The sequence below is a fragment of the Pollachius pollachius genome (assembly GCF_949987615.1).
Source record: "Pollachius pollachius genome assembly, chromosome: 6".
In the NCBI taxonomy this organism is placed as follows: domain Eukaryota; kingdom Metazoa; phylum Chordata; class Actinopteri; order Gadiformes; family Gadidae; genus Pollachius; species Pollachius pollachius.
The window spans coordinates 6,271,535-6,284,625 of record NC_136939.1 but is presented as its reverse complement, the minus strand read 5'-3'; the positions used below and the strand labels follow the sequence as shown (position 1 = coordinate 6,284,625).

The following is a 13,091-nucleotide window of genomic DNA, read 5'->3' as shown; positions in this document are numbered from 1 at the left end:
AAACACACACACACACACTGTATAATGTGTGCAGGATAGATATTGTTCTTGCTCAGGGGCAAAATAAACAAAAAGAAGGAGGTTTCGTTATGTCAACCATCATAGTCATCATCATTCTGCATGGTCAGAGTCACAGGGCTTTAGATGGGGTCCGTTCGACACTTGGCAAATAATGGCCAGTGGTTTCGTCCATCGATCCTCTATTCATTCGCCCATCCCTCATTTATTCACCCACCCATTCCTCCATCCATTCATTCGATCATTCAGTGACAAACGTCAGACAAAATATTTACGGTCAGCAGAAAACAATGAGTCCTTATTTACATTAGCGAGAAGGAACGGGTTCGGAGAGAGAGAGAGAGAGAGGGAGAGAGAGAGAGAGAGAGAGAGAGAGAGAGCTGCTCAATGTTGCGGTTGCTTTAGGACTCGGTGTTGTGTTTCCCTCTAGTGTACGAGGACTCACATTGCCTAGTCTGTGCCACGAAATAAAGCCTGAGCTACTTGTACGACACAAAATCCAACATAAAAAATGTGCTAATCAAACATTTGATTTCAAGAAAATCCTTTAAAATGAATGCCCCTAATTCTGGAAACATCCTCATCTACTCATCATGTATCCACGACTGGATGCAAGGGTGACGAACTTTAAGGACGAAAAGATATGTCTGAATTGTAAACAGCTCTTTATCATTTTTTGCATGAGCTGCTGGTCTGTGTAACGTTACGTTTTCTAACAATACAGATATTTTATAGTCCAATCCGCACCGACTAGAGGAACATGGGCAATGAAATTGTAATGACCACAGTCTCTATAAATAATAATGAATATCTTCTGGGTTTTTCCCCCAAACCACTGCAAATGTTGCGGCACCGATGGCTTTGGGTTAACCAATTAGCCATGTTTTCTTCTGACTAATGTACTCATTGTCAGTCACTTTGGAAAGAAGCGTCTGTTGAATGCCCTGAATGTAAATGTAAAAATGTCGAATTTTTGTTGCTTGGATGCAAAGATCCAGGGGGATATTTTTATTTTATGAGTGTGATGAAGAGAAAAACAAAAAAAAACTACCATATGCAGGATTTATTCTGCTTGGATGCATGAAATAACAAAGTACCAATGAAAATGTTATATTATTAGTGTGACGAAGATTAGAACAAAAAGATCTGCCATATGCAGAATTTAATTTTCTTGGATGGATACAAATAAATGATGGGGTCAATTAAGAGAAAATCGTAAGTAAACCCAAAGTATTCCTATATAAAAGAGTTCTGATCAGTTTAAAATAATGCAGGGAGGCCAGAACAATATAACCTTTAGAATTTAGAAGAATGGCGCATGTCTTGAAGGATTTAAAAGAACTACACCATGAAAACAAGGAGGATATATCCAACACTTGTGGTGATCTTGCGTGTCAGAGTGCCAGCAGACATTCGTCACTTTTCTATAAATATCACAAAAAAAGGAAGTCAGTTTTGCAAGCTGACCACCCATTGTGTCTGACGGTCTGTCTGTCTGTCCTTAGTTTCTCTAAATCAGAACTAACCATGCGTTCAGCCGTGATCCCCATCCTCTGTATCCTGACTGGTGAGTGCGCAGTTTAGTCAAGATTCGTCCTAACACTAATGCTTGAACAAAACCTTTCAGAGTGGAAACCTTTTTTTTTAAACAGAGGTGGAGTGAGACAGTATTGGGAGCAGGGATAACGTTGTTGAACGTGTGATGAGCCCAAAGCCTGACATATGAATGGTCATTTCTGAGCAGTGAAGGATGCAGGCCTTGACAGAATGTGTTCTGGAACGGTGGATGGATAAAACCGTTGTTTCTTTGTATCATACCCAATGAAATATGACATACTTAGGCACCGTGTCAGAGAAACTATTATCGTAATATACTTTTACTATTTGGATCAATCAATGTCTTGCTTTTCAGTACGCTGGGGAGGAGCCTGCTCCAGATAAGAACATTAATTGATGATTTAAAACCTGTTACCAGGCACAGGCTGTGGTATAGGTGCTATACGCGGTAGGGTCGAATACTAGGTGTGCCATAGTATTATTCATTGATATAGTTAGGAATAAATAAAATTCAATCTCTGATCTATTTGATTTTAACATTTTTGACAAATACTATTAATATGTTATCCTTTTGAAATATTCCAAAAAAGCCCACAACAACATTACTACACACAACATAGCCTATTAAATATACCCTCTTTTCAGGGTGGTCAAATCACCCCAAAAAAATATGCAAAAATAAAGAAAATGTCAACGACATCAATCTATGCAGTTTCTGTGCGAATGTATGAATTGTGTATGGGGGTGGGATCGGCTGTGACATTGACGCAGGACCCTATTGGCATTTGTTTTCTTTTACATAAATAAACACGTGTCCACCATAAATTGATGAAAAGTTTCAAATTGGTGCATGCAAATTCACCAGAATGCAGGAAATCAGGTGTTTGACACTCAAACTTCCTGAGCGAGGACCCCCAGAATAGTTTGGGGTCAGAGCCCAGGCTCTGTAACATCGGTCCCAATAAGTTCATTTGTAACCAAGTAGGACTGCCGGATCGGAGATCGCCCTGACTCTAATATTAAAATAGCACTTTTTTCTTTTTCGCCCAGCCTCTTTCGCCGTTGCCACGGAGACGGTGGTGGGCGTGGCAGGCCAACGGGTGATCCTGCCCTGCTCTTCCGAGGCGGAGAGCGAAGGCGGGATGTGCTGGGGCCGAGGGAAGCCCTCGCTGTTCGCCTGCCACAACGCCCTGCTCATCACCAACGGAGTCCAGGTCACACACAGAGCCTCCTACAGGTAGAGGAGGGAGAGGGGTGGGGGGGTGGAGGGATGATAGAGGGGGTGGGGGGATGGGAAGGTGGATGATGGATTGATGGAAAGATAGATGGATGGGCGGACAGATGGATGGATGCATAGGTGGCGTGATGGGGGGATGAACTGATGACAGGTGGGTGGCCGGAAGGAGGGATGAACGGACAACATACTGAATGACTCTATCATAGCGTTGCTCTCTTCCCTGGTGTTCTCCTGATCCGACTCCACTCCTTCAGGTACAGCCTGCCCTCGGAGGTATCAGGAGACGATGTCTCCATGGCCATCCTCAACAGCAGACAGGCAGACTCTGGTTTCTACCACTGCAGGGTGCAGGTTCCCGGCCTGTTTAACGACCAGATATACAAAGTTCACCTCATCATTGTGGAAGGTAAAATACATGATGGCTTTGCAAGAGGTAAAAAACCCTATTGTACAATCGAACAACGAAGCCATGTAGTGTATTGTATGTATTCTATCAGATTATATCCTTACATATTAATGGACTGCATGTGTATTCCTATTATGTGCTATGATGGAATTTTAATGTTGTATTATCTCACATTTTATGGCAACGTTAAAACACAAAGATAAAACAATGTGTGTGTGCGTGTGTGTGTGAGAGTGTGAGAGAGAGAAAGAGAGAGAGAGAGAGAGAGAGAGAGAGAGAGAGAGAGAGAGAGAGAGAGCGAGAGAGAGAGAGAAAGTGCATGTGTGTGTGTATCTGTGTGTGTGTGTCTGTGTTTGTGTTTGTGTCTGTGTGTGGGTGTGCGTTTTAAAAGATGGATATTGTTATGGTTAAATGTAATTCATGACTGGTGTGTTTACTGGTTTCCTTCAGCCCCTGAGCAAGCCGCTAGGCCGGCCCGACCAGCCCTCACTGAGAACTTCACAGACACCACAAAGGCAGATCCGGCAGAAGCGGGACCAACAGAAGCACATCCTGGTGAGTCTTGTTTGACAGTCAACAGCAATGGATTATGAACCAGTCTTGTTGGATTCTGATATTTTGCTAAATGTTCTATAAAAAGCTCTATAAATGTGTTCTTTACAACTTTTTACCACCAGCTGTGAAACCACCGTGCTATAATTATTAAACTCTGTAGTTACCCTCGAGATACATCACGTTTAGATCATCCTACCAGGCTACAATTAAGTAAGGATAGTTAGTCACACTCCCACTGGGGCTGTCCCTGTATGGTACTTTTTGAGATGGCTAGCTAATCAAATTCACCCATGGTGGTAAACAGGTGAACCATTTCATCTGATGTAGTGACATTTTATTGAATGAAAATAGAATTTTAAGCATTTGCTAGATAAAAATATTGATGAGCTTGAAATATTAATAAATGCCCTTTTTTTATACCCTTTAGTATTTCAATGACCACATTCAATAATGTTATAGGTCTCCTGTTAAAGTTTACACGTTTTGTGTGTATGTGTTGTCTAACAAATAAGTTCAGTTATAAAATAAATAACTGAATCCCCAAAAATAAAAATATATAACTTCATAGCACTTTATACATTAAACGAAATGGCTGCTTTGTTTTTGTGTTGCCAGGCGGCACAATTACCGAGGCAACCGAGGAGTCAGGAAGTGGTGAGGCGTGGGACAGCATGGGGGAGCCTGTTGTCGCTCCTGTCAAGAGATCTCAGGTACAGACAGCTTCAGGGTCACTGGGTGGAAAACAATGTCAATGCTAGGATTAAACATCTGAATGCTTTTTATTCAATTTTTATTTACTCCTTCCCTCTCTTTGTAAGACAAATGCATCCAAGTTAGATCAATAAGTCATGGGGAATTGTTAAAACCAAATTCTGACCTAGAACTCCAAGATCCACGCTGTATTACGCATTGGGTATTGCTTCTGTTATTGAACATCAATCAATGGGAAATGATTGTGTAGTAATTCTTTTTTTTTGTGTGTGTCCTGCAGCAGCCAGACCTCCAGCTGAGCAGCCCATGGGGCTTCATAGGAAACACACTCAGACTGTCCTTCATCATCTTCATACCTGCACTACTGCTTACTATGGGCTACAGTCAGTACACACACACACTGATACACAGACACACTAATAAACACACTAACACACCCTCAGTCACATGTATACATGTACACGTGTGCGCGCACACACACACACACACACACACACACACACACACACACAAACACACATTCATGCACTCACATGCACAACTACCTATAAACACAGACGCACAAATACAGACACACTCACGTGCTGAAGCACTTTCGAGCCCACCCACACATACACAGTGCTCACAAATACACATAGACACACGCAACGAATCAAATACACAATGCTCACCTGCACAAGTAAACGTAGACACACATTCACATACACACACAAAGAATAATTGTGACACATACTAACACAAATACAAAGACATACAACACACACAACACAGCCAGAGTACATAGACAAAAAAATGCACGCACACACACACACACACACACACACAAACACACAAACACACACACACACACACAAACCTTTTAAAGAACAATGACTGAATGTCTGATACTTTTGTTCCTCAGGATTGATGAGGTCACAGCAGAGACCCTCGATTGGACGACGGATACCATCTGACCTGGAAGACAACTCATTGTAGAGTGTGTGTGTGTGTGTGTGTGTGTGTGTGTGTGTGTGTGTGTGTGTGTGTGTGTGTGTGTGTGTGTGTGTGTGTGTGTGTGTGTGTGTGTTTGTGCGTGCGTGCGGTGTGTGTACTTGTGTGTGGTGTTTGTTTGTTACTAAGGGTGTATAAAAGTGTGTATTTTTCTGCAAGCATGTGAAATTTGAGTTCAAACTAAATGAAACACAGAAACAAACTGGACTAATGGAAAGGACCATTTATAACGACAGAAAGGGAAGCGGGTGGTTTGAATTTAGAACAATTGTTGGGCAAACAGACTGCCTCATTGCTTTTAAGTGTCTTAAGGTCACCAGTTCGAAATGACGAAGTGACAAGGATGACCAACCTAACTTTCCACTGACGCCAATACGTAATAACTCTCTCTCACTTTCTTTCCCTGTCTCTCTATGTCTGCTTCTGTCTCTCGCTGTGGTTGACACAGTGCAGATACGGGCTATCAGAAAAGTGACCCTGTTTCAAATATCTGAGGCTAAGGAGCCAGCAATGGGCCGTATTGTCGTAAAGAAAATGTATGGGTGATTTCGGGAATGAGAAATGTTCAAATAAAAGTCCCTTTCCTCAATGTTAGTTTGATTACTTGATTATGATGGTCTTGCATTCTTTCATCACATATTTAATATTGAATTAACTGATCTCAGCATGGTATATAACCGCACATCTTACTTAGGAAATCATCAGCTTTATGAAGTGCAACTGGACAGTCTCTGGGTCCATCCTCATTGAGTCGACCTGTGGAACTCCCCCTTGAGCAAGGGCAGATACCCATCTCTTTTTGCATGTTAGCCAATGGTTTCAGTATGTGGTTTTAGACAGGACATGCACTTCTTGCTGCAGTGTATTTTTACTTGTTGTCAGTGTTTGTTTGTAACCCCTCTATGACTCAGCCTGTGACATTGTGAGGTATGTGAGTGCGAATGGGATGTTGTTTTAGCATTAGAGCGTAACATAATGACGGCCATGTCTGGATCAGGATACCTGCTCTTGCTGTGTCTGTTAACAGGTAATGACTTTACACATTTCAAATACTACATGTTATTAGACTTCCTATGGAGAGTCACTATGATTCAGGACTTTTTGAAGATCTTTTCTAGTACTCTTACCCAGCAACAAAGCTGAGACGGTATTTCCTTAACTATACCTTGTTTTACCAAAACAATATTTGTAACACTTGAAGATTGAATTGAATTGAAGAACAAGCTAACTAACTTAGCCGATCATCATAATATTTAGTTCAATAGTGTGTGGGTCAACCACAACTCAACGCCTGGGATAGTATCTCAAGACAGATGGGTGGCTCGCACAAAAAAAAAATGATAATGCTCAAGCCTGTACATCCTTACTTTAGTTTGCCACATTTTGGGACTGAGAATCACCCCTTTGGGGCAGTCGGATCAGACCAAATTGTCTGTGTGAAAACATTGTTTGTATACAAAAAGGAATGAGACTTGCTTTAGTAACTCCCTCTGTCCGATGGGTCAGGTCATAGGTCATATAATTATGTGTCTCCTCCGTTGTTCTTCTGTTACTTTACAGCTGCTGAATGTGACCTGGTCGTGTTCGGCACCGTGGGAATTGATGTGACTCTGCCGTGTGAATATAATCGCCGAGTATATGGTCTATGTACAACATGCTGGGGACGAGGTGCTATACCAGCCTCAGGGTGTGGCAATCAGCTGATCGCCACTTATGGTCTAGCAGTGATTAAGAACCCACTAGTGTCGAGCAGGTACCAGCTCCAGGGTGACCTGAGGAAGGGGGATGTTTCACTGACGATATTAAACGTCAGTGAGAAGGACTCTGGACAATACGGATGCAGAGTGAATACAGCGGGACGGTTCAACGACCTTTACCATCCCTTTGAACTGAGAGTTTCGAAAGGTGAGTTTAATTTGTGTTGACTACTGCTACTGTTTTATGTACAAAATTCCCTTTTTGAAATATAAAACTGACAATGAAAACACACTTTATTGATTGAATGATGACTCTAACCCTAGTTCATGTATGTGGGAAACATACATTTTCTCCCCAAATGTGGCTACTTTGCCATTTCAATTTAAAGGGGCCTATTTTACCGCCAGTTGTGATGTTTATGAGTCATTACAAGTAGAAAATAATATATTCAATAATAATCTTTACTGAGCAAACCTGTTTCTGTTTTTCGTATTCAAACTAATTATGCCCACAGCCTATAAGACGGTTATAATTACTATAAACTATATAAAAAATAATAAACTCATTCTTTAAACTCCCAGAACCAGACGCTGTGGTTATCCCAGACGCTGTGGAATTATTCCTGCAGTCTTCTACAGGTTTCTATCCAATACCTAGTTACACATCCATTCAATATCCTGCACATTTTGGAATCTTGCTTAAGATTTTTTGCGTAGATGTCAAAGGAATTAAATAAAAAATTTAACGTTCTGAACTGTTGTTCCAAACCCTGATACAAGATGTCGCAATTTCTCGAATAATTCCAGTTCATGTAGTAATTGCGCCATCTTGCTGTGCCCCTAGTGGGTAAAAGGGTGCTTTATTATGTCTTTACTAGGTTATGCTGTTACTGAAGCATGGAAGGAAACAGGAAGTGATGAGGCAATGGACTACACGGAGGGCCCTGTGGGGACAAGTGTGAAGACATATCAGGTACAGAGACCATGAGGTGCACAGGTTTATGATGAAAAACAATTCAGTCAATGTTGTCGTGACATGATAGACATACGCATCCAAGTCAGATAGATTAGTCATGAGGTAATGTTTACATCCAAATCAGACTTATAACTCTTAGATCCAATCTGTATTACGCATTAGGCAATGCTTCTTGTGTCGAAGATATGTCAAACAAAAGGAGAAAGTAAGGCCTTGATGTAATCAATGGGAGCCGATTGTGTAGTAATTAGTTTAGTTTTGTTCATTGTGTCCTGCAGCAGTCAGACCTCCAGCTGAGCAGCCCATGGGGCTTCATAGGAAACACACTCAGACTGTCCTTCATCATCTTCATACCTGCAACACTGCTTACTATTGGCTACAGTCAGTACACACACACACACACACTCACACACACACACTCACTCACACACACTCACACACACACACACACACACACACACAAACACACGTACAGACATACATACACACACACACACACACACACACACACACACACACACACAAACACACACACACACACACACACAAACACACACAAACACATGTACAGACACACATACACACACATACTCACACACACAGACACACTAACACAGACACACTAATCAACACACTCACACACCCTCAGTCACATGTACACAGATTCACATGGACGAATACACGAGCGCACACATGCACACACACACACCAACAAACACACATTCATGCACTCACATGCACAACTACCTATAAACACAGATGCACATGGTTAAATGCACAAATACAGACACACTCTCACAGGCTGAAAGACTTTCGAGCCCACCCACACATACACAGTGCTCACAAATACACATAGACACACGCACCGACACAAATACACAATGCTCACCTGCACAAGTAAACGTAGACACACATTCACATACACACACAAAGGATAATTGTGACACCTACTAACACAAATACACAGACATACAACACAGACAACACAGACACATACAGAGTACATAGACATAAATTGCACACACACAAACACACACATTGTCAAAAGAACAATAACATAAAATAGCTGATGCTTTTTGTTCCTCAGGATTGATGAGGTCACAGCAGAGACCGTGGATTGGACGACGGATACCATCTGACCTGGAAGACAACTCATTTTAGTGTGTGTGTGTGTGTGTGTGTGTGTGTGTGTGTGTGTGTGTGTGTGTGTGTGTGTGTGTGTGTGTGTGTGATTGTGTGTGTGTGATTGTGTGTGTGTGTGTGTCTGTGTGTGTGTGTGTGTGTGTGGTGTTTGTGTGTTACTAAGTTCAAACTAATTGAAACAAAGGAACAAACTAGACTCATTGAAAGGATCGTTTACAACGACAGAAAGGGAAGCGGGTAGTTTGAAATTAGTACAATTGTAGAGAAAACAGACACCAGTCATTGCTTTTATGTGTCTTATGGACACCAGTCCTCCCCCCTTCAAAGAGACGAAGTGACAAGGAAGACCAACCTTACTTTCCACTGACTAAAACATAGAGATGCCAATGCACATCATTCACTCCCCCCTCTCTCTCTGTCTCTCTCTGTCTGCCTTTGTCTCTCAGTGTGGTTGACACCGTTCAGATAGGGGCCATCAGTAAAGCAACTCGGTTTCAAATATCTGAAGATACCAACACAGCAAGGGGCCTTAATGTCGTAATGAAAATTGGTGGATGATTCTGGATTGAGAAATGTTCAAATAAAAGACCTTTCCTCAATGTTAATTTGATTGCTCGATTATGTTGTTCTTGCAATCTTTCATCACATATGTAACGTCTTACCTCATCATGGGATACAACAACGCATGTCTTCATTAGGACAACATCAGCTGAAGTGCAACTGGATAGTCTCTGGGTCAATCCTCATTGAGTCCCCCTTTGGCCCTCCACCTTGAGCAAGGCACCTTCCTACTGGTTGATGCCTTGCATACATGTGCAGACAATCATCTCTTTTTACATTTAAGCCAATGGTTTTAGTATGTGGTTTAAGACAGGAAATGACAGGACATGCACTTCTTGCTGCCAGTGTATGGTTACTTGTTGTCTGTTTTTGTTTGTTACCCCTCTATGACTCAGCCTGTGACATTGTGAGGTATGTGAGTGCTACTGGGATGTTGTTTTAGCATTAGAGCGTAACAAAATGACGGCTGTGTACTGCTCAGGGTTCCTGCTCTTGCTGTGTCTGTTAACAGGTAATGACTTCACACATGTCAAGTACTACATGTTATTAGACTTACTATGAAGAGTCACTATGATTCTGGGACTTTTTGAAGATCCTTTATTGTAATGTTACGCAGCAATGACGGCTGAGGCTACATGTAACCGTTAGTCACACTCCCACTGGGGCTGTCCCTGTGTGGTACTCTTTGAGATGGCTAGCTAATCAAATTCACCTGTGGTGGCAAACAAGCAAACCATTTAATATGATGTAGAGACATTTTATTGAATAAATGGGGAATTTTAAGCATTTGGTAGATTTGCCTATAAAAATATTGATGAGCTTGAAATATTAATAAATGTATAACATTGAATAAACATATAATGGTTTCACCCTTCAATGACCACATTCAATAATGTTATAGTTCTCTTGTTAAAGTTTACACATTTTGTGTGAATGTGCTGTCTAACAAACAAGTTAACTTACAAATAAATGCCTGAATCATTATCCCCAAAAATAAAAAAATATAACTTTATAGCACTTTAGACATTTAAATAAATGGCTACTTTTTTTTTGTGATGCCAGGCGGCACTACTACCGAGGCAACCGAGGAGTCAGGAAGTGGTGAGGCGTGGGACAGCAAACGAGTTGACTTATAAATAAATGCCTGAATCATTATCACCAAAATTAAAAAATAAAAACTTTATGGCACTTTATGCATTTAAAGAAATGGCTACTTTATTTTTGTGTTGCCAGATGACACAATTACCGAGGCAACCGAGGAGTCAGGAAGTGGTGAGGCGTGGGACAGCATGGGGGAGCCTGTTGTCACTCTTGTCAAGAGATCTCAGGTACAGACAGCTTCAGGGTCACTGGGTGGAAAACAATGTCAATGCTAGGATTAAACATCTGAATGCTTTTTATTCGATTTTTATTTACTCCTTCCCTCTCTTTGTATGACAAATGCATCCAAGTTAGATCAATTAGTCATGGGGAATTGTTAAAACCAAATTCTGACCTAGAACTCCAAGATCCAAGCTGTATTACGCATTGGGTATTGCTTCTGTTATTGATCATCAATCAATGGGAAACGATTGTGTAGTATTTTTTTTGTGTGTGTCCTGCAGCAGCCAGACCTCCAGCTGAGCAGCCCATGGGGCTTCATGGGAAACACACTCAGACTGTCCTTCATCCTCTTCATACCTGCACTACTGCTTACTATGGGCTACAGTCAGTACACGCACACACACACACACACACACACACACACACACACACACACACACACACACACACACACACACACACACACACTCATACACAGACACACTAACACAGACACACTAACAAACATACTCATAAACCCTCAGTCACATGTACACAGATTCACATGCACAAATACACAAGCGCACACATGCAAGCACACACAAACATGCACGTGCGCACAAACACACACACAGCCACAAACACACATTCATGCAAAAAAATGCACAACTACCTAGAAACACAGACGCAGATGCTCACATGCACAAATACAGACACACTCTCACATGCTGAAAGACTTTCGAGCCACCCACACATAGACAGTGCTCACAAAAACACATAGACACACGCACCTGCACAAGTAAACGTAGACACACGTTCACATACACACACAAAGAATAATTGTGACACTGACTAACACAAATACACAGACACATACAGAGTACATAGACAAAAATTGCACAAACAATAACACACACAAACACAAACACACACATTGTCAAAAGAACAATAACATGAAATGGCTGATGCATTTTGTTCCTCAGTATTGATCAGGTCACAGCAGAGACCGTGGATTGGACGACGGATTATATCTGACCTGGAAGACAACTCATTTTAGTGTGAGTGTGTGTGTGTGTGTGTGTGTGGTGTTTGTGTGTTACTAAGGGTGTATAAAAGTAAGTGTGTGTTATCCTGCATGCATGTTCAATTTTAGGTCAAACTAATTGAAACACAGGAACAAACTAGACCCATTGAAAGGACCGTTTATAATGACTGAAAGGGAAGCGGGTAGTTTCAATTCAGTACAATTGTTGGGCAAACAGACAGCGGTCATTGCATTTAAGTTTCTTCAGAACACCAGTCCTTCCCCCTTCAAAAAGACGACGTGACACGGAGGACCAACCTCACTTTCCACTGACTAAAACATAGAGACACCAATGCACAATCATTCACCCCCCCCTCTCTCTCTGTCTCTCTCTGTCTGCCTCTGTCTCTCAGTGAGGTTGACACCGTTCAGATAGGGACCATCAGAAAAGCGACCCTGTTTCAAATATCTGAGGATACCAACACAGCAAGTGGCCGTTTTGTCGTGATGAAAATTGGTGGATGATTCTGGATTGAGAAATGTTCAAATAAAAGACCTTTCCTCAATGTTAGTTTGAATACTTCATTATGTTGGTCTTGCATTCTTTCATCATGTATGTAATTGCACAGCCCCAACTAATCTCATCATGGGATATAACAACTCATGCCTTCATTAGGACATCATCAGCTTTATGAAGTGCAACTGGACAGTCTCTGGGTCAATCCTCATTGGGTCCACCTCTGGAACACCCCCTTGAGCAAGGCACCTTCCTACTGATTGATGCCTTGCATGTGCCATGTGACACCCAAACGGCGTGATCATGCAAGCACACACAAACGTGCACGTGCGCACACACACACAGCCACAAACACACATTCATGCACTCAAATGCACAACTACCTAGAAACACAGAC

The 13,091-nt window shown here is 41.7% G+C and overlaps 3 protein-coding genes across 5 annotated transcripts; all 3 read left to right on the top strand.

Moving 5' to 3' along the window:
• Positions 1-1,523: 1,523 nt before the first annotated feature.
• On the top strand, positions 1,524-6,029 carry havcr2 (hepatitis A virus cellular receptor 2). 2 transcript variants are annotated; one of them, XM_079737482.1, is made up of 7 exons: positions 1,524-1,585; positions 2,626-2,812; positions 3,067-3,218; positions 3,669-3,773; positions 4,389-4,427; positions 4,765-4,867; positions 5,386-6,029. In XM_079737482.1, exons 1-7 carry the CDS (start codon positions 1,546-1,548, stop codon positions 5,435-5,437), a joined length of 678 nt encoding a protein of 225 aa, XP_079593608.1. In that variant the 5' UTR covers positions 1,524-1,545; the 3' UTR covers positions 5,438-6,029. The 2 variants fall into 2 exon arrangements, with proteins under 2 accessions (XP_079593608.1, XP_079593607.1); XM_079737481.1 differs by having other exon boundaries at positions 4,389-4,483.
• A 366-nt stretch (positions 6,030-6,395) lies between these two features.
• LOC307077595 (hepatitis A virus cellular receptor 1 homolog) lies at positions 6,396-9,286 on the top strand (the record flags this gene model as incomplete). Its single annotated transcript, XM_079739025.1, has 6 exons — positions 6,396-6,501; positions 7,035-7,379; positions 7,754-7,810; positions 8,050-8,144; positions 8,426-8,532; positions 9,235-9,286. The coding sequence occupies exons 1-6, from the start codon at positions 6,450-6,452 to the stop codon at positions 9,284-9,286; spliced, it is 708 nt and encodes a 235-aa protein (XP_079595151.1). The 5' UTR covers positions 6,396-6,449.
• Positions 9,287-10,243: 957 nt separating this feature from the next.
• On the top strand, positions 10,244-12,699 carry LOC307076471 (uncharacterized protein). Of its 2 annotated transcripts, none has more exons than XM_079737487.1 (6): positions 10,244-10,362; positions 10,914-10,952; positions 11,085-11,179; positions 11,459-11,558; positions 12,137-12,211; positions 12,591-12,699. In XM_079737487.1, the coding sequence occupies exons 1-5, from the start codon at positions 10,311-10,313 to the stop codon at positions 12,208-12,210; spliced, it is 360 nt and encodes a 119-aa protein (XP_079593613.1). In that variant the 5' UTR covers positions 10,244-10,310; the 3' UTR covers position 12,211; positions 12,591-12,699. The 2 variants fall into 2 exon arrangements, with proteins under 2 accessions (XP_079593613.1, XP_079593612.1); XM_079737486.1 differs by having other exon boundaries at positions 11,456-11,558.
• The last annotated feature ends 392 nt before the right edge of the window (positions 12,700-13,091 follow it).